The 25,815-nt window shown below is 42.4% G+C and overlaps 2 protein-coding genes across 2 annotated transcripts in view; one reads left to right on the plus strand and one right to left on the minus strand.

Annotated features, from left to right (window-relative positions):
- Positions 1–25,815, minus strand: part of LOC115452491 (zinc finger protein Xfin) — a 41,314-nt gene that overhangs the window by 11,298 nt on the left and 4,201 nt on the right. The gene's annotated exons all lie outside the window — the stretch shown is intronic.
- Positions 634–8,832, plus strand: LOC115449888. Its single transcript, XM_037439569.1, has 2 exons — positions 634–6,437; positions 8,685–8,832. Exons 1-2 carry the CDS (start codon positions 634–636, stop codon positions 8,830–8,832), a joined length of 5,952 nt encoding a protein of 1,983 aa, XP_037295466.1.

The raw sequence follows: 25,815 nt of genomic DNA on the forward strand, positions 1-25,815 counted from the left end.
GCGCTTGTACGATATTTGCAGTGAAATGTTAGTAGCATATTTCTTTAAACATACCGGTAACCCATTGTATCTTATAATACTTGGTGTGCAGGATGATTAAAACATTCAGCAAAAATTAAAAATGCAGGGTGACCGATATACGCAGGCGAAGAAAACAAGAGAGAGGGAAACATCTTCCGTCTCGACCACACACACACGGAGCGAGAGAGAAACATCTTCCGTCTCGCTCACACACGCCGCCTACGTGAAGGCGCCGCCCGCGCGCTCTGATTGGCCGAGCCGCGCCCACGCATGCAGCGCTCCGACTCCGAGGTGCGGGACTCAAGAGCTCGATATAAATGAGCGGATTCACCCCGACCAGCGCAGTTAGTTCGAGATCGCCGACAAGACAACAAGTTCAGAAAAGGAAAAGGAAAACTCAAGATAGTGAAGAATTCAAGATAGTGAAGAATTCAAGATAGTGTGAACGCCGCCGCGTTATTCGAGTTTTACTTTGTAAACTTGGCTGATTCAATAAAGCTTTGATTTTTAAATCTAATCACTGGTTTCTATTTTCACGCAATCCAGCGCACTAATGTTAGACACCTCGGTGCCTAACATTCTGGTCCTTCGAGCCGGATTATCGTGATTAGAATGCCAGTGACTAGATCAGTAGGTCGCCAGGCCGCTTCGGCAGTCGCGACTGGTACGCCGGCTACGACGACCGACACTACCAGCGCAACGGGGACAACGACGGAGGCCACGCAGACGTCCGTGACTGAAATCACGGAAGGATCATCGCAGCCGACCGTCGCCGGTGTCGCCGTGGAGGAGCAGCAAGCCGCCACAGCGAAGCCCCCGCAACCGCCGACCGGAAGCAAGCCAGCTTCCACAACGAAGCGATCTTCCAAAGCTCATCGTGTCGCCCAAGCCAAGACTGAACTCGCCCGGCTGAGATTGGAGCTCGCCGCCGCAAAGCTGGCTGAAATTGAAGCCGCCGACAGCGACGAAGACGACGTCGACTCTGTCATCAGCGTTGCGGAGGCCGAGCAATCTCGGCGTGTCGACAGTTGGCTTCGAGAGAGCCAACACCAACCGCCGACTGAAGAGAACGTGCCAGCGACCGCAGCCGTGTCCTGGCGCGCCTCGGCGCCTGCACCGGCGGGAGTCACTGCCGCACACCCGCCGTCTCAGCGCCCCGGAGCTACGCAGCCGTTGCCGGCGACCGCCGCCGTGTCCCGGCAACCCGCCACCGCTGCGCCAGCCTTCGTGCCAGCGACTGCCGCCGCGTCCTGGCAGCCAGCCGCCGCTGCGCAAGCCTTCGAGCCAGTGACCGCCGCCGCGCCCTGGCAACAGTTGCAGCCATCGATCGCTGCCGCATCGTGGCAGCCTCGCAACTACTTCGCACAGCCGCCGCCAGTGATCGCCGCCTGGCACAACAGCAAGGAGGTGTCGAGACAGTTTCCTGCCAACACCGACGTCTCAAAACCGAACGTGAGCTGCGTGAAGGAGCCCGCAGTCAACTCAGCGAACACTCAACAAGGAGCAGTGAAAACGGAGCTGCAGGAGTTAGCTTCGGCGATTACGCAGGCAGTGCAGGCCGCAAATTATAAGCAACCACTGAGGTATGTCGAGTTACCCATATTTAATGGTGCACATCAAGAGTGGTTAACCTTTCGTGCCGCGTATTGTGAGACGTCCCATCACTTCACGGAGGTCGAGAATATGTCCCGACTACGCCGCAGCCTCCGTGGGATAGCGAAGGACGCAGTGCAAGGCCTATTGATCACGAATGCAGACCCGGCCGGGGTCATGAAGACACTAGAGACTCGCTTCGGTCGACCCGAGTCCATTGCCATGGTGGAGATGGACAAATTGCGCGCGCTGCCGAGACTCACCGAGTCACCGCGCGACTTATGCACCTTCGCCACTAGAATACAGAATATCGTCGGGACTTTACAAGCGCTCAATTGCACCTTTTATATGTACAATCCAGAGTTGACTAAAGGTTTAACAGAGAAGCTCACGCCTACGCTCAAGAGGCAATGGTACGAGTACGCCGCATCGCAACTAGCCGGACTACCGGACCTCGTGAAGTTCAACAACTTCGTGATGCGGGAGGCCGAATTCTGCAGTCCGTTCGCCGCCGCCGAGACGATCGTCGACCGCACTCCGAGCAAGAACAGTGACGGAATGCAGCGACGACAACAGCGGGTACACGCCGCTACCGAAAGAACGGACGAAGCAATGTGCAGTCTGTGTGCGCGACAGGGCCACACAATCGCCGACTGCACAAGATTCGCCAACGCCGACGTCAACACTAGATGGGATGAAGCAAAGAAGCGCAACCTGTGCTTCCGATGCCTGAGACGTCGGAACAAGCAGCACAGGTGCAAATCGAAGCAATGTGACATCGACGGGTGCGAGCGCTATCATCATCGCATGCTTCACTCGACACACAAGCCCGTCGAGTCGAAAAGTGAAGAGCAGCACAACAACGAGCAAGTCAACTCTGCGTGGGTGCCGCGAGTGTCCTTCCTCAAGATAGCTCCCGTACGCATCTTCGGCCCGAGAAAAGCAGTCGACACTTTCGCGCTCCTCGACGACGGATCCACAGTCTCCCTGGTAGACGACGACCTCGCGAAGAGCATCGGGATCGACGGACCGGAGGAGCCGCTGCACATATGCACGTACGACGGGACGACCAGGAACAACGCCGGATCACGCCGAGTGTCGTTCAAGATCAGAGGACAAGGTGAGAACCTCCGCACCCAACAGATCGACGCGCACACCGTGAACGACTTGAAGCTCGCCACACAGAAGATATCCCGAGAAGCTGTTCGAGACTGTCGACACCTGGACGAATTCGTCGCGCATCTCGACCCTCGGGAAGTTCGCCCTCGCATCCTCATCGGGCAAGACAATTGGCATCTGCTGTTGGCAACAAGAACCAAGAAGGGTAAGAGAAACCAACCCGTAGCATCACTAACCCCGTTGGGTTGGGTAGTGCATGGCAGCCGTTCGAGAGCCCTCGAACATCGGGTGAACTTCATCAATTACACCGCAGCCGCAGATGAACACATGCAGAAGTTGGTTGAAGAATACATCACAACGGACAACATGTACATTCAACCCAAGAGGCCGCAGAACACCATGGAAGAGAAGGCGTTGAAAATATTGGAAGGAAACACAACGCGAATGCCCGATGGAAGATACCAGACCGGCCTACTGTGGAAGTCTGAAGAAGTCAACATGCCGTGCAACTACCAGAACACATTGAAGCGATTGCACAACGTTGAGCGCAAACTCGACAAGGACCCGCAGCTTAGATGCAGATACTCGGAGCAGATGGAGGCGCTAATTCGCAAGCGATATGCAGAGCCAGCAGTCCCGACGACGTCGACGAAGAAGTGGTACCTCCCGCACTTCGCGGTGATCAACGCGAAGAAACCCGACAAGCTGCGAGTGGTGCACGACGCGGCTGCAAAGACCAGAGGTGTGTCTTTAAATGACTATTTATACACAGGTCCTGACTTATTGCAGCCGCTTCCCGGGATACTTATGCGTTTCCGGGAACACCCGTTCGCGATCACAGCGGACATTTCGGAGATGTTTCTCCAAATACAACTCCGAGAAGAGGACCGGGACGCCTTGCGCTATCTCTGGCGAGGCACCCGACGAGACGACAAGCCTCCGCAAGAATACAGAATGAAGACGCTCATCTTTGGTGCTTCGAGTTCGCCCTCAACGGCGATATTCGTAATGAACCTCAACGCCGAGAGGTTCAAAGAAGAGTGTCCGGAGGCGGTCGCAGCCATAAGAAACAAACACTATATGGACGACTACATAGACAGCTTCGAGACATTAGAAAAGGCTAAGGAAATCGCCAAGCAAGTCCGAAGAATCCACAGCGAAGCCCACTTCGAACTCAAGAAATGGGCCTCGAACTCGCCCGAACTATTGAAGGCCCTGGGCGAGAAGTCAAGCAGCGAAACAGTCAACATTCAAGACAAGCACGAGAGAGTCCTCGGGTTAATCTGGCGTCCAAAAGAAGATCAACTGGCCTTCGATCTACGCCTCGTCGACGTCCCGCCGAGCCTGCTGCAAGACGAAGTTCCCACGAAACGTCAAGCTTTAAAGATTGTTATGTCAGTTTTTGATCCCTTAGGACTTCTCTCTCCGCTGACAATCAAGCCGAAGCAGCTGCTGCAGGAAGTCTGGAGACGCGGAACGCCGTGGGACGACCGACTCGACGCAGACATAGCCGCCAGTTGGAGCAGATGGCTGACACAATTGAAGGCTGCCAACAACATCGCACTGCCGCGGTGTTACCTGAGCTACAGCACCGCATCTCGCCTCGAGCTTCACGTCTTCACAGACGCCAGTGAATCGGCGTATGCAGCGGTCCTGTACTGGCGCACCGTGGACAGCGACGGGACGACCGCGGTGACACTACTCACTGCGAAGGCGAAAGTGGCACCACTCAAGCTTCTTTCGATCCCGCGAATGGAGCTGCAAGCCGCGGTTCTCGGGACACGGATGGCGATAGCAGTGAAAAATGAACACCAACGCAAGCCGGACTCGACCACGTTCTGGACGGACAGCCGAACAACTCTGTGCTGGATCCGCACGGGTGCTCGAGCCTTCAAGCCATACGTCGCGCACCGCATCGCAGCCATTGAAGAGGGCAGCAGAGTTCCAGAGTGGAGATGGGTGCCTACGAAGTGGAACGTGGCCGACGACGCAACACGCGGCACGCCAGCAGACTTCGGCGCCGAGCATCGCTGGTTCCACGGTCCAGATTTCCTGCGAGAAAAACCCGAAGCCTGGCCAATAGAAAAGGACCCTCAGCCCGCACACACTACGGGCGAGGAAAGGAGCCACGCCGTATTCGCCATCGCTCAAAAACAACACTTGAGCGATGCCATACCGGACGTGCAACGCTTCTCATCGTGGCTACGTTATCTGCGAGCGACAGCAAGAGTTCTACAAGCCATCCAGATACTACGCCAGCGGACGCAGAGAATACACTACAAAAGAACGAAGAAACGTCCCAGCCAAGATCCGGATTGGAAAAACAACAAGGCGAGCGACGCAAAGCAACCCAAACCCGCGGTGAGCAAGAGGAGCGACTTCGTGGTATTGCCCGCCGAGCTACAGCATCGCGCCGAAACGCTAATCATAAGAGCGTCGCAAGAAGAAGCCTTCGAAGCCGAGTTGCGTGCACTAACAAACGGCACGCAACTACCCCGAGACAGCCGGCTCTATCCCCTCAGCACTCACATATCTGAGGGGATCATAAGGCTCAAGAGTCGAATCACCGCCGCCATCGGAGTCTCAGAGAATATGAAGAATCCGCCGATAGTGGACGGCGGACACCTCGCAACTATGCTGTGGATAAAACACATTCACGAGCTATTGCATCACGCCGGCACCGAAAGTACGGTAAATCAATGCCGACAATACCGTTGGGTTATACGACTGCGACCCACGGTGAAAGAAATCATCTCAAGATGCCTGAAGTGCCGAATGAAGATGGTCAACCCGCCGCAGCCGATCACCGGAGACCTGCCGCCCTGCAGATTGGCACACCACCAGAGACCGTTCACTTACACCGGTCTCGACTACTTCGGCCCGCTGACAATAACCGTCGGCAGGGCGCACCAGAAGCGATACGTGGCGCTCTTCACGTGCCTCACCGTTCGAGCAGTGCATTTGGAGATCGTGCATTCTCTGAGCACGGACTCCGCCATCATGGCGTTGAGACGAATGATCGCACGCCGCGGATGCCCCGCGGAGATATGGAGTGACAACGCGACGAACTTCCACGGCGCAGAAAAGGAGCTGCGACACATGCTGCAGGATGGCGCGGAACGAGAGGCGTCAAGAAGAGCCATACGGTGGCGCTTCATCCCTCCAGGAGCGCCATTCATGGGAGGCGCCTGGGAGAGACTGGTGCGATCCGTGAAGACTGCACTCACCGTGGTCTTACGAGAAAAGCACCCAAGAGAAGAAACACTCAGCACACTGCTCGCCGAGGTCGAGAACACCGTGAACAGCCGCCCGCTGACACACGTCTCGGTCAGCCCTGAAGACCCGGAAGCTCTGACACCCAACCACTTCTTGTTGGGCTGCCAGGGACCGATCGCCACACCGGGATTCTCCGAGGACTACGGCTACGGATCAAACATCAATCTACGCGCAGCGCAACAGTTAGCCAACGAATTCTGGGCGCGATGGCTAAGAGAATATTTACCGGAGCTGCGAAACCGGCGGGAGCCACATGGAAGAGGACCGACGCTTCACACAGGCGACCTGGTGCGGATCGTCGACGGCAACTTACCAAGGAACGCGTGGGTACGAGGCAAGATCATCGCAACTCACCCGGGACCGGACGGCATCGTGCGCACCGTGGACATCGCAACGAGAGGCGGAGTCCTACGAAGACCGACGAAAAGGTCATAGTAATCCTGCCGGCCTGCGAAACAGCGACCTGCACCCGTCAGGAGATGTATCGCCCCAGCAGGCGATACACGGCGGGAGGATGTGCAGGATGATTAAAACATTCAGCAAAAATTAAAAATGCAGGGTGACCGATATACGCAGGCGAAGAAAACAAGAGAGAGGGAAACATCTTCCGTCTCGACCACACACACACGGAGCGAGAGAGAAACATCTTCCGTCTCGCTCACACACGCCGCCTACGTGAAGGCGCCGCCCGCGCGCTCTGATTGGCCGAGCCGCGCCCACGCATGCAGCGCTCCGACTCCGAGGTGCGGGACTCAAGAGCTCGATATAAATGAGCGGATTCACCCCGACCAGCGCAGTTAGTTCGAGATCGCCGACAAGACAACAAGTTCAGAAAAGGAAAAGGAAAACTCAAGATAGTGAAGAATTCAAGATAGTGAAGAATTCAAGATAGTGTGAACGCCGCCGCGTTATTCGAGTTTTACTTTGTAAACTTGGCTGATTCAATAAAGCTTTGATTTTTAAATCTAATCACTGGTTTCTATTTTCACGCAATCCAGCGCACTAATGTTAGACACCTCGGTGCCTAACACTTGGTTAGTGAAAAGCTTTAAGACATTTTATACCTGACTTGATATTGCTATTAGGTTGGTTACAAAATTTCTAAATTAGATTTGCACTGTCGTCCGTATACATAGTGAAAACCCACCATGAAAGTCCGCTCCAGTAATTGAAGATTTGGAGACAATCAATGTTAACATAAAATAAGACAGAGATAATGTACAATTGGAGATGCAACGTATCCCATTAGTCCCGATAAAATTTGAACTAAATTATTTTATTATACTGCCATGTCAAAAAAAAAGTATGATCATTTTAAAATAATAAAAAGGTAACAACAATGAAACCATCACCAAAATTGATAATAAAATAACGAAGACATTTAGTAATTGTGATTGGTAATAATACAAGGGCAAATACCAAAAGATTTTCAGATGTCGTCAAGAGTCGAGTCGGAAACCATAGACTGCCGATATTTGGTATTGCAATGGTGATAATGTTATTATTATGTAATCGATTTAGACCTGGCCACAGTTTATATAATGTGTGATATGTTAATTCATTCAACTTTATTAATGCTGCGATAACCCACTGGCAGAAAAATGATGCCTCATGTGCTAAATTATATTTATTTTCATTCCAAATTCAAATTTCAATAATAATAACACATGTTTTTAGTAATACATACTTGTGTAAGTTTTGGTTAAATATGTTTAATTTTTTTGTGTTCTTTTTTTAAAACCTGTGTATCTCTGTCGTTCTTAAAATAAATATAAAAGCAATACAGTTCTGACATCGAGAGCAAGAAATAGTTAACTACGTATTTGTAAGTCGCACTGCAACATAAAATTTTACTAAACATCTTAATGTAACATAACTACTCTATAATCATAACAAAAAATATCTACTATAAGCTATATACAACCTACCACCTACCACCTAGAACCCATAAAATATCTCAATACATCAGCCGTCAATCTAACACGACCACATCCACACTTCCATTACCCACACACTCGGTGGCTAGTGTGTGTGCAATACGGTTGTGTGACGACGTCCGTCAGTCACGCGTCCGCGGAGGCGTGGACCTCACCCGAGGTGGGTGCCGCTTGGTACCGACGATTACGACCTCAGGTATGAAATAGGATGAATATTAATACTTGGAAAATATTTGCTCATTACTACATAATATGAAGATTTATGTTGTGACTATATATTTATATAGATTTTTATTTGATTGGAGTATTAAAATATGATTTTGGAGTTTGTTTAATGTAACGGATACTTAAATTTGTAACAGTAAACAGCACTAAATCATGCAATTAATGACAATAACCGACATGACAAAATGACATTTATTGACTGCAATCAACGTCTAAGTTAGAAATAAATAATATTTTTAGTGGTCGGATTTGCGTTAGAACATAATTAATTAGGATCATCATATAGTTAACATAGATAATTATTAATTAACAATATTACATACACCATAGGTTTGATACTTGAAGATTAATATTAAAAAGTTGAGTCTATAAGAACATATAAAAGTATTTTGCGTTGACAAAACAGTTAAAATTCAAACAACATGCACATAGTACATGGTCATAAAAATAATACAGTAATTGTCACACTCAAATGCCATCACAATTAGATTTTTAATTATGGAATTATCACAGCAACAACCGCCCGCCCCAAGCGGATCGCATCCGCGACGTCGTCAAAGGCTGTCGCCCGAATAACGACGTCGCCATCGATCGAGCTGCGGCCCCCGTCCCGCGCGCCCCTCGCCTGCACCCGCACCCGCTGGCCGCCTCGTCACCTTAGCCGTGCTGCCGATTGAAATGTTCCAATTTCAAATTTAAAAATAACATTTGACAAATGCACCAACAGCGACCTCGCCGAAATATCCTCAAAGGACGCAGTGACCGACGAAATTTTGAAAATGGAAGGAAGTTTTTTGAAGTTCCTTCTAAATTCAAATAATGTGCAATTTATGATGCATAAAGTGCACACAATAATTAAAAAAAACTTAAAATTAGGTTTGAAAGCGTTGAATTTAATCCTAATTTTAATGCAAACGAACATAGAGAGAAGTTGAATGTGTGACTGCATTGTCACAGAATTTTCTTTTGTTGTCTCTCTCAAGTTGTCGCGCTACATATTGTAGAGCTCAGAGCATTTTTAGAGTTCTAAAATTTATTCATTAAGTATTTCCATTATAACATATGTATATAACGTGCGAGTTTTTTGAATTTTGCCATTCCTATTGTCACTAAATATTAGAACAAAAAATAAGTTAAAAAAATTATAGTTTTTTATAGGTATGCGTATTTATGCTCTGAAAACTAGAGGTACTCAGTTCGTAAAATTTTATTATTTTTAGAAAATTGCAAATAAATGAGAGCGAATTGGTTGCATGTGTTACTTTTAATAAACACCAGATAGACCAATAACTACCTAAATAACTTACTTTTACAGCTCCAACTTTGACTAAACAAACCTAAACAGAGCACTGTCAATTTCAGTCATAATGTAAGTAACTACTAAAGTTAAAATTAAGGATTCATTTTAATTCATTAATTTTTATTCCTAATTAGCATTTTGGAGTCCAAGTGAAACAATAAACCAAAATAACATTAATGTGCATTGAAATAGACGTGAAATCAATCTCCTGTTAGTAGAGACGGATGCCCAACAGTGGGACTGTACACAGGGCTGATATACAAACACGGCATAACATTAAAACATAAATTACCTTTCAATTAATTCAAACCCCGTGGTTTTTACGGACCTTTGTAAATGGTACATTATAAGCCTAGGCTGGGAGGGAATCAATTATAATTCCCATTAGATGAAGGCGGGGCCCTCTGATTTATACGAGTGCAGGCTGGTCGCTGCACAGTTCTACACGACTGGTATATAGCTGATTCAGATTTGGTAACCTGATTGGAACTGTACCTCTAGCATGAATTATAAAGAACTGCGTCAACTATTCGTATCAAATAAATTAGTGTTTGAGTATTTCTCTGCAGTCGTAAGAATCGAGTTAGTTAAGGCGATACCTCAAGGTCCATTTTCATACATTTTGTTTCACCTTTAATCTGGGTAACTAAACAAGTATTGGCAAGTAAAGAATTTAAATTCACGTCTAGTTAGTGATTAGTTCTCGCAGTTGAAAGAAAAACGTAAAAATAATTAATAATCATGGATATTTCTGCGAAAAGAAAGAAGTTACATACAAAGATTTACTTAAAGAATATTAACGTTAATATTCATGCTAGAGGTACTACTTTCGAATAACTAAGCAGCTGTCGATAATATTTATACAATGTAAGTATTAGAGTTATTAGGTAGATATCTTGTATGCGAATTTGTCTGGGTATCAAAGCACGTCGCTGCAGTCATAGCTGTGAAGTCTCTGTTTCGTTTTCAAGGACATTGTAGCCAGTATTCTTGGGTATTACTGGCAGCAACATGCTGGATGCAGGTCGCTTTTGACACGTCTATTTGGGAATCTTAGGGTAGGTCTATGTTCAGCTGTAGACTTCATGTGACTGAAGATGATGATTATGATGTTTTACTTCTAATGTGAAGTGAAATATAGCGCAGTGCCTTGTAGTGGGTTGTGAGTTATATTCTTTAGGTTTACTAGGTACAATCGAACAGTCTAACCGAAATTCAAGAATAGTTCCGTATAAGAAATAGACAAAACGATGATGCCTTGATGAATTCGAGTCAAACTTTATGTCTACATGCCCAATTTTTTATACTATAGTGGCATTGATCGATAATAATTTATTTTTTCCTCGATGTGCAGAGATGATACTTCCTATATCCTAAATATGCCATTAATTCGCATGAAGCGATGTTCCCCAATCAATCTTGCACCTGTGGACCGGTGCCCGCTGCCCGCTGCCGACCGCACGACGTATGCCTCCCGCGGGAACATCCATTAGCGACGGCCCTAAACTTCACACTTGTTATGCAGCATATTAATATGAGTATGTAAATTACTATACACGTCTAGTTATTACAGGAACTATGGTAAGTAGTTTCATTGGCGAGTGACTAGACGAGCAAGTTACTTGCCTGTTGGTAGGTGAAAATTGTACGCAATAACACCAATACTATTCAGAACTTGGAACTGTGAAGTGTATGGTGCACGAGTACTGTGCAGTACAGCACTCGTCAGATGTTAAGTAATGTCTATTTTCTTAAGGGGCACGGTATAGTAAGTCTACTGCGTCTGATGGTAAGTGGAGTGGGGTCAGATAGAGCGTCGACTGACGAATGGCGATTATTCCTTATCAGTAGATATTATGATGCTAGCCTGTTTGAATGGGATATACACAGGCTGATCCCGGAACGAGACACTTACGTGGGCCACTATGACGGGTTTAAAACCTTATGTACAATGGACGCTATCAGGGCGGATATAAATATTACCAGCTAAAATAATTATACTAACTAAGATGTTATACCGAAATATAACTTATACTTGCGGCATAAAGATGTTATTGAAATGAATATTTTGAATATAAAAATACTAAAGGTGTTACAAGTTTGATCGATTTGTCTGTCTGACACATGGCAGCATCTAAAGAACCGACAAATTGGATGCAATATTTTTATGTAAAAGCTGGTTTAATTGCTATAAATATATTTTGGTTCCTATTATTATTAGTTTTGCAATTAAATACATTTATAGAGCTTTACGCATATTTTACCACATTGGGAGGCATTGGTGGACCAACCACGTCGGCCCTACTCCAAAGCAGACTAGAAAAATTAGCTGATCACAAACCATCTCGGAAAAAAAGCGGCGATAGCCTAGTTGGTTGTGGAACGTACTACCCAGAGGTAAGTCCACATGTTCAAAACCAAAAGGACACACACCTTTGAACTTTCTAAAATTATATGTGTCGCTTGCTTTAACGGTGAAGGAAAACATCGTGTGGAAACCTGCATGCCCGAGAAGTTATGTATAGGAATTTTAAGGGTGTGTGAAGTCTACCAATCCGCACTAGGCCAGCGTGGTGGACTAAGGCCTAATCCCTCTCAGTAGCAGAGGAGGCCCGTGCTCAGCAGTGGGACAGTATACCTAGTCTTGCCATAAATATTGTAATAAAGAAAAAAGAAAATTGTTAACTGCAAATAACATTTATTACTTTTACAGTGTGTCAGTTTAATACATAAATATAAAACAATTAAAAATATAAAAAGCTTATTCGAAGTGGTCTCCATTGGCTGCAATACAGTCCTTTAAACGATGAGGCCAGTTATCAATAGAAGCACGCACTCTTTCCATGGGAAAATTCTTCACTGCCAATCGTATAGATTGTTTTAGGGACTCCAAATTATCATGGCGTTTAGAGCAAGCTGTACTCTCTAAAACTGACCACAAATCATAATCCAGCGGATTAAGATCGGGACTAGACGACGGCCAGTCTTCAGCTCTGATGAAGTCCGAAACGTTCGATTCCAACCAAGACTGCGTGGACCGAGCTTTATGACCCGGCGCCGAGTCTTGCTGGAAGGACCATACTTGGTTATTGAACATGGTGATGTTAAGGGGCTTAACTACCTTCTCAAGAATGGTATCTTGATACACTTGTGCCGATGTTTTGATACCTTTTTCACAAAAATATGGCTCAGTCACTCCTTCATAGCTAACACCCCACCAAACCATCACTGAAGTCGGATAATGTCCACGTTGCACTCTGTCGACTAATTGGGAAGCTTCCTTAGAGCTTTGAGCATAAATACGGTCATTTTGTTTGTTAAAATGTTGCTCAATTGTAAAAATTTTCTCATCCGTAAACAAAATTTTTCTGTGACCTCCCTTTGCGTACCGCTTCAGTAGTTGTTTCGATTTTACCACCCTATTCTTCTTTAAATTATCAGTTAAGAAATGGCCAGTGCGTCTCTTATAGGCTGCAAGTCCTAAGTCATCTTTTAAAATACGCGACATGGTTCTAGGTGCTATCTTCATTTCCCGAGATAAAATCTTTTGCTTTCGGACAGGATTTCTTCGAATTCTTTCCCTTACTGCTTTGACCACCTTTTTCGTACGAACACTACGTGGACGGCCAGATCTTTTTCTGTCACAAACAGAGGAGGTCTCATTGTACCTATTAATAGCCCGGTACACAAACATTTTACTAATACCAAGTGTATGGAGAGTTTTAAAAATTGCATTTGGCTCCATACCTACTTTGTGTAATGCTATCACAGCGATTCGGTTCTCTTTATCACCCCACACCATTTTAATATCGCAAAATATTTTACAATGTATTGGCGCCAAAATGAGAAAACACAATGAACAATCGTATAAAAATGACAGATTCGAAATTCAAATGTAATATTTTTTTATAATTAAGTGTAACAGTATTTATGGCCAGACTAAGTATAACGCAGGGTTGATATTATTATACATATGATAAATCATCTCGGTGTGAGACAATGCCGCGACCTCTCAAAACTGGCTCAGCGCCTACTACACATTGTCAGCGTTGTCATCAACACTACATAAAGTCCCAAGTTCGCTACCCGCATGATACCTTGCCCCAATATCTCTTTGAAAACCAGATCCACCGGTTCAATGTCGGTTAATTGTAAATTTGTCACACAATTAGATATGTCTCATCCGATTTGGAGAACCAGTTGTTGACATTGCACGAAACTCGGATTCGTGGTTCGGGTTTAGGTTGAAGGGTCTGCATTTATTTTACTTTTTTATAAACGATTGGCTCGTAAATAATTAGAATATTTCTATGGGATAAAGACCTATTTACTATTACAGATTGTCAGGATGTTAACTTGACAGCAAAAACTTTCTACTTGACTAAAATCTCCAGGATTTCGGCCGTTGTCTCAGCAGCTACCTTAATGAAAGGTTTATCAGTGGTATACATCCACAATCGTACCACAAATTACAGCCTATCAACCATGTCCGACGAAACAAATTATCTCGTATAACCTAGGGCCATACTTGGCGAGCTCACAGCTCGTAATATCTCACAGTCAACACACTCCATAAGGCACAATAGGTTCAGAGGTGCCTATCCGTCATTGGTAACAATCATTAGTAACCGTCACGCGGGCGGGACGGGGCCGGGACGTGCGTGCGCGCATCCAGTCATTACGGGCGCCAATCAGCGGGCTGCGCGCGCGCACCCCGCCGCGTTCTTTATGACACGCGTGCCCACGTATATATCACACGTCATATTCAAAAGGGTTCTGTAACGGACGCATCTCGTATTCGTCATCGTTACGGCGACGGTGCGGAGGCTGCGCCGCCCGAGAAATACCTGAAAAGGCATTATTTATTGATACGCGTCATACCTTTTTTTAAATTTGTTTCTTGACACGGATTTGTGGAAATGAATGCGTTCATAAGTCGACAGTCGTTATGATCATTTTGAACTTTAACACTTCAATAATAAAGATGATTTTATTACACGGTTTGTATTTTATTTTTGTCTCAGAACGCACGTCTCAAGATTCATAATAATATTATTCATACAGGAATAATAAAGAGATGTCCGTATATAAACATAAATTATTTGACAAGTCTGTACGCGTGCGATGTATAAAATATAAAATGATATTATCAAACGAGATTGACCTTGTGAAATGTGTGTTCAAGAAACATTACAATTTGCTGGACATATTTAAGGGAATCAAGTAAGTATTTATACAACGAAATGTTGAGATGCGCAGGTGCTATGTCGCAACGACTACCTTGACATGTAGAGCTTATTTTCGACTCTAAGAGATAGGTGCATATGGCCGTATGAAAAAAAATCCAAACCAGGCAATTCGTGTGCGGAATTTGGAATGGGATGACTCATAATTATTAATTTTGATGACCCGGCTAGAACAACCAAGGATCTCACCTGTTTCATAGTCTCAATAATCAGCCAGGCTAATGAAATGACTGAAATTCACATAAAATTTGCGCTTAAGATCGAGTATTTCTTATATTTCTGTCTATACCTTCGGGAATACAGGTGTGAGCCTATCGGCATCTTAAATAATTGATAACAATTTAACTTGTCAAGGTTTAAATCATAAAGCGAAATCAATTCAGATATACAACAAAAGATACAATCGATTATTCAAATATGACAAACAATTACTCGCCGCAGCCATAGATGAAAGTTGTTTATGGACGCTCAGTTGTCAATGCTCGCGGTTTCTTGCAGTTTGAATGTAGTTTATACAAAGATAACTCAATTTCACACTTCTATATGTACTGGAAAAATTATAAATACTTTTTTAATACGTGCACTGCAATCTGACCACACAGCACCTGATGGTAAGTGGAGGGTCCAATAGAATGTCGACTGACGAGAGATGATTATCCTTCGGCAGTCAACACAATTATTTCTGTTGGAACCGGATATAGACAAGCTGAACCTGGAACGCGACACAATTATGTGGGCCACTATGGCGGGTTTAATACCTTGTGTATGGTCGCTGTCCGGCCGATATAGAATGTATCCTGCCACCAACAACTTATTAACCCTATGTAGTAATATTTTTAAGGTTGTTAGAGATGAAAGAAAAAAATATAGAAAAAACTATCAATTAAAACTTAATTATAACAAGCAATCTCACTCTATATAACTAAACACACACTGGCACAAAATCAAAACTAAAATTTAATTAAAACAGTAAATTATAACTATTAATACTACAGTAATTTAGGTTCAAAATATTTAGGCGAATTTTGAGTTGTAGAGTCGCATCACATCCAATTTTGCCAATGCGATATCTAAACTCCCATTAAGCTTCGAAAATATACTAAAACACACACGAGTAGTTAGTTTTGATGTAAGAACTCTAAAATGTCGCTTGGAAATCGACTCCGCGAACTCACGGTACACAGCCAAAGTAAGCATTACCAATAAGCCATATAAATATCTATCACAAAGATAATCAGAAAACTAAATTACTCTCAAGCAGTGAGTTGGTTGAATGCACTGAATATAGACCAGTTCACATGCAAAATCAATTTGGGACATAAATAATAGTTTATAGTTGCAGGTTATTTAGCGCTTAAGTAACTCAAGCACTAACTTAGGCCGATAAAGCAAACTGTGTGGTCGATATTAAGAAATTATTCGAATCAAAACTGTTTTTGATGGGTTCTATGATTACAGTGTCAATGCGGAAGCCTTTTATTAAGGTATTTACTATGTAATTGTTTCTAAGGACTCTATCGTTAATAAAATTATTTGCATATTAAATATTGTGTTATCATAAAATCTTTATTAACAACGATAAAGATAAACAGTGATTTTTAAATAATAAAATAAAATAAGTAATTCGCATGGCTAAACCGATTTTGGATGACTTTTCAAAACTCAAATTGCGACGCCTACCCAAAAAGATAGCAAAATTACTCGACATTGAACAAAGTACGCACCGCACGCCGCAGTTCGTCCTTCAAATCAAATAGTATTCAGACGGTAGAAACAGACGAGGCGGCGCAGGTATAAAAGATATTGCATAGAAATAACATCTCAGAAAGCTATCTCATACAATATCACCGCAACATAACCTATGATTATATAAAACAAAAAGCACTCATCGAATACCCAGTACCCTTGAGCGTGGATTGAGCCAGCCATCGTCCCGTCTCTCCTATAAATCATTGTGGTACAATAAACTCGACGATTTCAATTATACATAAATCTTAACTGACGTATCGCTAATGGACTTGATACTTCTATGTTCCTTGTGTTTGTACGATGTTTCCTTCGTAATTTGTTTTCATTTGTCAATATTGTAATTATTTTATTTGATAGATTAATTACCGCTATAAATTCTAAAAAGTTTGCATGTCACGAAATGTAGGTGGTGTAGTTATTACAAATTTTGCCATTTGAAATACATTAAAATTAAAATTATAAGATAATAAAAAAATTAAAAAATATTGAAAAAAAAACACTAAAAATATTTCTAGCAGAGCGTGGTTTCGATCCACGGACCTCTGGGTTATGGGCCCAGCACGCTTCCACTGCGCCACTCTGCTTGTTGTGTGATTGACGAAATTGTATACCAGCTTCTATATTTATACATTGTCATCAAATTACTATTATTACAACATATTAAGTAATTTTTTTTATTTAGTATTGCATAATTATTTATATTTATTCTTTTAAAAAAAGATTCATCACATTTGTTCTTTAACATACTACATGTCTAACACAATCATTATTCACCAACAATATGACGCAATACCTACGTAATCAAATTCATAACAAAACATTTTATCACCCGCATCGAGAACACAGCGTCAAGGATTTTTAATTTTCTCAGTGAAAAAAAAAAGCGCTGGAATCCAATATTGTTGATGTCTCAACGTAGCACAATAAAAACCGAGCTGGATATTGTTCGGAGGCGGGGCGCTGACGTCCTTATTAACTGGGAAAATTGAAAATTGACTGAGCTACATGATTGGCAAGGGAATATTAGCTCGATGCAATTTTGCCGGGCTGCTCTTGTTTGCGTTTTTAAAAAGGTAAAACTCGTGTGACGTTAATCCATCATTTTGGCGCCGCGCGACGCCATTCTGCGGGAAAACCTATGCGCGTTTTATATTTTTTACTGTGTTATAAGTGGTGTCATTTAATTTTTAAATGTATTTTTTTTAATAAAAGATGATCTAATAAGTCGCGGCATGAATCAGCGTGTGCATTCACGGTACACAAAATAGTTGCTTTAGCTCTACAATAGTACTTATCTGCGGAAATTATTCACAAGTTATTCTCAATCATGATTTCTATTCTAACACTGAAAAATATTAAAAGATTATACTTAGTTAAAGTGGTTAATATTTGGCTCGGTCATTTAATTACTCCGATGTGTAAAATGAAAATGTTGACAGCGTAAAAACTGTTGAAACATATTCCCTTAGATAATAAAATCTAGATGGCGTTACTTGTATCTGAGTTTTATTATAACTGCAATAAAATGCATGAGACAATAATGAGAAAAATAAAGGTTAAATGTTAAACGATATAATGTGTAACATTTATTTTTATGATTCAAAATGTAATTTCTTGCAAGATACGGCGCTATTAGTGCTTATGTGCTGATGTTTAAAACCTAAATAAAACATCAATGTAATGTTATTATCAGTAATAAAAACTAACAGGAAATAGCAGCTGGATTGTAAATGACTATGTAACGAACTTAATACGAGTTTTTCTGATAATAAAAAGTACGAAAATAAATTGATCGTTAATTAATTTCACTAACACGAAACTTGATTGCAATAAATAATATTGAATAAACAAACGATTGAATCATTCGGCCGGCACTCGGCAGTCAGCGGGAGGTGCGCGACCGTGTAGAGGCGTCTCCTGAGTCGCAGCTGCGGCCCGCGTCTCCCCTTATTATACGTTTATTATTGTCGTGTTATTTCCAATATTTTCGCCATCTCATTACCGGAGGCGTCGTGACGGCGACGGCGCTAATCCGTCGGGAGACGACGCGCCTTAATGGAGGTGATCATGTGTCCTAACGCGTAACGTATTGAAATATGACGTATTGGGTGTACCGCGGGGATTCGGCGGTAATAAACGAAAAAACCCACCTCGCTCGGAACATCGGCGGCGCGGCGCGGCGGCGGAGGCAGCGAACACGTCCGCCACGCATCGCAATAATTCTCCCGAATGACGGCCCAATGATAAATCAAGGCGACCGTGAGAGACGCCAATAAATATAGCGCCCAAATCCAATAATTACGAGCCAATGAGCCGGCCGGCCACAAATCAACGCACCGACGGACGGACGGGCGCATACTAATGTCTTATCCTAACATCAGATTAAAAACATCAATACTTGTCAATAGAGGTCGCCTCCCACGTAATTATAGCCAACAATATCCCGGGGAGGCCGGGACCGAAAAGGATTAACATATATCAAGGTGGAATAATTGAAGGAATCGATTAAATGAAGAGTATTAATTGCTGATGCGCCCGCGCAGCCGCACGGCCGCGCCGAGATCCCATCGCGCGGCGCTTTGATGCGGCATTGACCGGCCACTCCGACGCTTCGGCGCAGCGGTCCGGCCGGCACCGCTCCGTCCCCGGCCCGGAGAATAAATAAGCATTACGCTTATACGTAACGTGTTGGCTCAACGGCCTGCGAGCGAAACGAGCGCGACGATTAACGCAGTTAATTCCCCAATTTAAAAACCGAACAAACAAATGTATGTAAATGGCGCAACTCTATGTGAGAGCCGACGATACCCTTGCAAGGGGCGGGGGAGAGTGTCGCTACAATTCGCGACCTTGTGCCGACGACGTAAGGGTGCGCTGGCGGCGCACGTAACCTTGCCGAGCCGACTCGAAACAAGCACGTTCAGAAACTGCTTACACGAATTAGCGCATCAAAACGGGGCGCAGGGGGCGAAATTAGAAAACTCTCCGCTCCTCCCCCGCCATCGCCCCGCCACCCCGCGGCCGTTCCGCACGTCATAAACTGACAATTTACGATAACGCCAGGATTATCCCTGTTTGTCTGTTATGCATTCGAGTACGGAACGTAGCTGCGAGAGTTACGCGCGGACGTGTGAAACGGAACGACACGACGTCCGGGAGACGTCCCGACTCCCGAGCCGCGCATGCAGCGCACATCACATTACTTCATATTTATACGCAACACCTCTGTTATCTATGACAACCATCCCTCCGATACTTCAAACAATTTTCCAGACATGTATATGATTTCAGAGTTGAATGGGTTCTGCGCATAACAGAAACATTGGGGCGCTGTTTGCTTCTATCTATTTGTACTAACTAAACTTATTTGAGAATTGACAAAAATATAATTCTCGTGTACCTCAAGGGTTTGATAGCGGACTAATTAACTCTTTCATATTATGGTATTTTCGTCACACGGTTTGATGGTTAGCGGGCTACTAGTTCCTTTTAATTTATTCAAACCAATAATTTTACGAGTTCAATCAATAACCGCTCACGATATCCTTTATCGTCAAGGTAGGCTAATTATAATCGAGTCTCCAATTGACTAAAACTGGATCCCGACTAGACATAAAACAACGTAATTATCAGAGACAATTTCAAGAGCACGCGACTCGCATTTAATTCCGACAACATCCACACAAAACGTAAACAATTTCCTACAGAGCAATAATAACTAATAAGTAATAATCGGAAACAATCTAAATGAATTTGGCCAAGATATATAGACGTTGGACACGACACCGCGAGGCAGGTAATTGCTTTCGACGGGACGTCAGACGATGAGACCGTAGCTAGGTGCGTCTTTTTGTACAACTGCATAATGATATAGCAACTTGTCTGATGTGCTATGACTGTCTTAAGAATTGCAATTAGCTTGTTTACTTTTTATGAATAGTTACAATACTTAGAACTTTGATTTCCGAAGATCATGTGCGTTAGAGCGCTTTGCTAGTCCAGGTATCGTGTACTACTATCACTTACAACTAAGGACATTTCAATATAATTACTGTATATTGTGGGAGAGATGTCTCAAACACGTTGCAGTGCCATTTTAGTCAAAATATCCCAAACCTTGCAATAATGCGAACAAGAACCAACTACGCCCCTGTCCTGGTGTAACGCTATCCCTTATTTAACTTTATAATTGGGGCCAATTAGTTGTTTTAAATGTTATTTGAAGGTCAGAGAAATTCGAATTATTTAACGAAATAAATTGATAAATGCTATTGTGAAAGAATTTTTGCACTTTTTACTAACATTTTTAGTGATGTCGGAGCGCGGCCCACCTTAAAGGAAATGTTATCGTGGGGTGGTCAGTCTGAAACATTTGATTACAATAACATTATAAGTGTTTCATTTTATCGCTTATTAAAATAAAAAGTCATTTTTGATACAGATAGTAATATCTTTAACTCAAATTATTAAAATAGTCTGTCACGCATTTTAAATTATTTTGCGATAAAGTGTAAGGTATCTTGACACTCACTGTGTCCACTGCACGGATGAATGACGTGTTATTAAATTATATTTATATTAAAAAGTTTATTTTACGTTATAATAAATAAACATGAATGTATAAAAAAAAACTCAACGTACGACGAAGTATACGATCTATAAATCATTGTATCAAAGAACACTCCTGTGATGCCAAGATTATTATTTTATAGCAATAATAAGGCAAATCAGATCGTAGGCTAGCTAGGTAAGCGGTCACCTCGCAGTATTAAAAGAATTATAGGTGCGTTGGAGTCCATTGAAAAGTTTTATATCATAAATATTTCTTAGGAGCGTTTGGCACTCGTAAGGGAATTAAAGTTGTTATTTTGCAAGTACATAAATATACTACTTTAAATTAAATAGAAGACTAAATGTAATCTTTTTTTACTATATACTTATCCACTTTATACCATGAGTATGAGTTTTGAGAACTGATTTTGATAAGAGCAACTCTAGTTTCTTACCCGTTCTTTACTTAAGACAGAGAGAGAGAGAGTAAAAATTTAACTGAATCTAAATAATGTTTACCATTTCACTAATAAATTATTTAATTTCACCTTTAGCAGAAGAATAGGAATTAAAACGGGAAGGCATCGTGGCTCATATTAACTATTCGCAACTAAGTAAAATTAATTTCCTGTTAACAATTTAATGTTATAGGTCAACGTATTCCGGCGATAGTATGCTGACAGCTTTTGGACGGGATCATCAAAGGCGTTTAATGATAACGCGTTACGTTTGATGATGTAAAGGTCGCATCAACTTGGTTCCGCTACTCAAATACCATTAGCGGGCAGTTGTTTATTGCTGGGTAATAGATAGGTGGTGAAAAAGCCGCCGCAGTAGCCCGTCGCGCGTGACGAGTTAGATTAGCTGGTGTAGAATTTGATTTGCCTCGGCCATTCTCAATGTACGTAGAACCAGTGGGGGGAGGGGGGGTAAAATACTGGCGACAGTCGATAGATGCCATTTTTGCGGTTATCGGACTCTATGGCAGAGACGCAAAATACCAACATGTGACAAGGATAATTGTGTATGGTCAACTCTAAGAGATCCAAATTTAAGCTGATTATGCTACAAAATGGCGAAATTTTGCACAAATTAGGGTCACTCTGAGGACCAGCCAGCGCTTCCCCTTGACCAAAAAGGCATTGGAAGATTTCGATGATATTACCCTTTACAGCTACCATTGGGTGTATTGGTTATTTGGCAGGATGAAAAAAAGTGACGGTTGATTGAAGACATGTGACTAATAACGGTATATCTGTCCCAGAGTCGATATCCGTTCGGGGAATTTTTTTGCTAAAAGGTAGAGCGTTTTTATTGATGTTTATAAACAAAATACTGAACGTAGGCGGTATGTGGCAGAGTTCTTGTTTCAGAGCCTGTCTGGGTGTCGCGGGTTTGACTGCTCAGTAGCCAAAACAGTGTGGACTTTTGGGTTCCGGTCAGTACCTTTTCGTCTAAGTAATTACGGGTCGCGGTAGGATTTAACATCCAGTGGCTACGTGCCGATGTGCAATCTTATACTAGATATTATGTGTTAGTTGGTATTGTTGCTGATACGAGGTTCATGTCAATTACTTTGTTTATTGGTGCACTTCATGTATGACTGACGATATGAATTGCAAATAAAATATTTACATAAAAAATGATAATTGTATTCTACGTTCAAGGTCGAATGAAAAACAAATTCAATGTCGAAAATCCTCGATGGATCCATTATTTTGACCAACCACTTAACCCAAACGGTATCAAATAAATATCTTGAGCAAATAGTAAGGTCCATCGTGGCCAATATCATAGCAAATTAGCCGCTGCCGAGTCTAACAACGAGGCGAGTCCCACAATGTAACTTTATTCCCAACGTGGCCCTACCGCTAATTTCTTTAAGGGCGACTCCAAATAGCCCGCCGTGAATAATTGTCGTGCTAAAAGAAAACCCAGCAAATCTCCGCGATTAGCATAAAAACCATCTAAACAGGCCAAGGAAGCCGCCGCCTTCCTTCCGCAATATTTGTGAAAAAATTACAAGTTTCCTGCCGACATTTTGTCTCCGCGGCGCTCGCGAGCGCTTGCGACTGCGAGCGAAAAAAATAACTAATGTTAATTGCACCGCGCTCGCAAAATAAAACGGCAATTAATGAAGCGAAATTGTAAAAAGAAATTATCATTCCCTTAAGTTTGCCATCGAGTTATTTCTGGTGCTCGGTGGCAGGTCGCACGATTTTTTATCGGCCGCAAACATCTGTTCCTCGGGCTAATAAAAATATAGTCGGAAACAGAATTTTATCAGCGCCATGTCCATCATAAATAGGGGCGCGCAGGCGGCGGCGCCGGTGAGCGGGGGCGCATAAAAGTTTACAGGCATTCGGCTAATAAATCGTGTCAAATAAATAAGTGTTGAGTCGGTTGGCGGCATATTGATTCGTCATGTGCCGCCTTAGAGCGGAGCGCGGCGGGCCGGGGGCCGGGTGCCCATAAAGGTGCGTAATGGCCGCCGTCGGAAGACAGCGCAGTGGCGCGCATCGATTAGCGCGCGCTCGCCAGCCGCCGACGCCGGTCCCAGCGCCTCCGATAACACCACACACACGACAAACATTTCACACTCTACTCAAAACTAATAACACCATATTTTAATACATTTAATTTTATCCAATCAACTCCATGGTGTTTTCATTTGCTTTGTAAATTCCTGGTCTGAATACTTAGTGCAACCGCGCCGCAGTTTTACTCCGCGGTTACTAGATGGCGCTAGTAGTACTACAGTCAAAGCTCCGTGGTCGGTACACACTCGAGAAAATAATATAATAATTTACATTAAAATTATCGCGTAACGTGCCATTTATTATGACAGGATATTATTTACAAACATCTCATTATAATATAGTAGTGTATTAAGACTTAAGTATTAGATTTACATTTAAATAACACAATGTATAATTAATTAGGTTTTAAATTACTTATATTAGTAACATACTTATACATGACTAATTTTAAATGAATCCTTAATACTAAATATTTTATAAGACTTTAGTTTGAAAATTCACTCCAAGAAATGACAATCTATCGTTACTGGAGTTTCGATTAATAAATATATTTAAATGTGCATCATGTGATTTATTTTCCTGTAATATTTTTAAGACATACAATAACAGGTATTAATAAAAAATTATTACAAAAATCGGTTTTATCGTTGACTAAAACGATGATAGTAAATAACAACTTATGCTCCAAAGCACCAAGTTATGTTTGTTTGTTGTAATAATATGTAATTATAATCTATATGTCTCCTTGCACCTGCCGTGTCAAAGTCCGCTAACTTGTTAAAATGTTACATTTATATGACATTCGTAAAATCTTTACGCGTTTATTTACTTTGTATTTCTTGTTAATAAAACAAAGATTCCAATACATCGACATTTATACTTAAGATATATCAGAAATTATACTAAAAGAATAATAATAGTTATTACTGTGAAAGTATAAATATCTGGTAGATAAGCTTAATCTATCTGTATTTGATTATTTAAACATTTGGATAGTTCACAGGGCTGTGATCAGGTTTGAAGAAGAACAATGTTGTATCTTGCCAGTATAATTATTGGACACTATGAGATTGAACAACTAAAGTCTCAGGATCATGGCGCACGTCAGTATCTTCCACGCTTCCTTTTAGTAGTCTGAGGAGACACTGTTTAAAGGCGACCTTTACTATCAGGCAAGCAACTTGCTCTACATCTGTCATACAGACACCTCAATATATATTTTTTTTATCATTACAATACTAATTAACAAACTTAACAGTGATATCACTGAATCAAATTAACCACAATTTTTCCAATTTAACCGTCCGCGAATATTTCGGATACAACAATCAATACGATCGTGATCGATTTTAATTAATCGTTAAATTTTTAATTGCCCATCCGGCCCGGGAACCGAACCCGCGCCATTACACTACGGACGTTGATTAAAATCTCTCACTGCATTCACAAAGACTTACTTTGATATATGTATAAATCTTATGAAGCGTTCGCTGAGGACTGCGGCCAGTGTACTGTTACAGCAAACGCGCTCTTAACTACTCACTCATTAGGGTTTAATTAGCGTGTACAAGCTGGCAGGCCAGCCTACCACCTGTCAAGTGATATATGGGCTTTAAATAACATATCTTATTTATGTTGAATCGGAAACAAAATGGTATAAAAAGGGTTTTTTTATTATAAATAATCGTGGATGCGAGTGGGTGGATAACTAAATTTGTACGCGCTGTTGTATTACAAGTGTAGTCAGTGTGTGTGTGCCGCTGATAAATGACTTCGATAGTAGTTCTGTTATGATTGGTCTCTATCCACCCTCGTGTAAAGAGACATCATTTTGCAAAATTACCCGGTGTAATGTAGTCTTATTCGAAATATATAAATGTAAGTATGTACTGCACTACACATAATTTTTTGTTTAATAGGTAGTAGGAATGAAGATTTACCTTTTAATGAAAACTTTACCACTTGTATTGATCAATGACGAGTCTTTTTCTAAAATATTTAAAAAAAAGTTGTAAGTGAATAAAATCATGCTGACTTATTACATAATGTACCATATCCAGGAAAAACTGAATAAATTACTTACGTTCTATCACTTCCATTGTATTTAGAGTATTGTAATTCTGAATAAAAAATATTTGAAAAGCAGATGCTACTAGTCCATAGTTAGGTTTTTTCAACCTTCAATAAATATAGGACGTAATTCAAAAATAAATACATACAAATATTAAAAACAATAAATACAGCCAGTTAACTTCCAA

The sequence above is a fragment of the Manduca sexta genome, chromosome 17, assembly GCF_014839805.1.
Source record: "Manduca sexta isolate Smith_Timp_Sample1 chromosome 17, JHU_Msex_v1.0, whole genome shotgun sequence".
In the NCBI taxonomy this organism is placed as follows: domain Eukaryota; kingdom Metazoa; phylum Arthropoda; class Insecta; order Lepidoptera; family Sphingidae; genus Manduca; species Manduca sexta.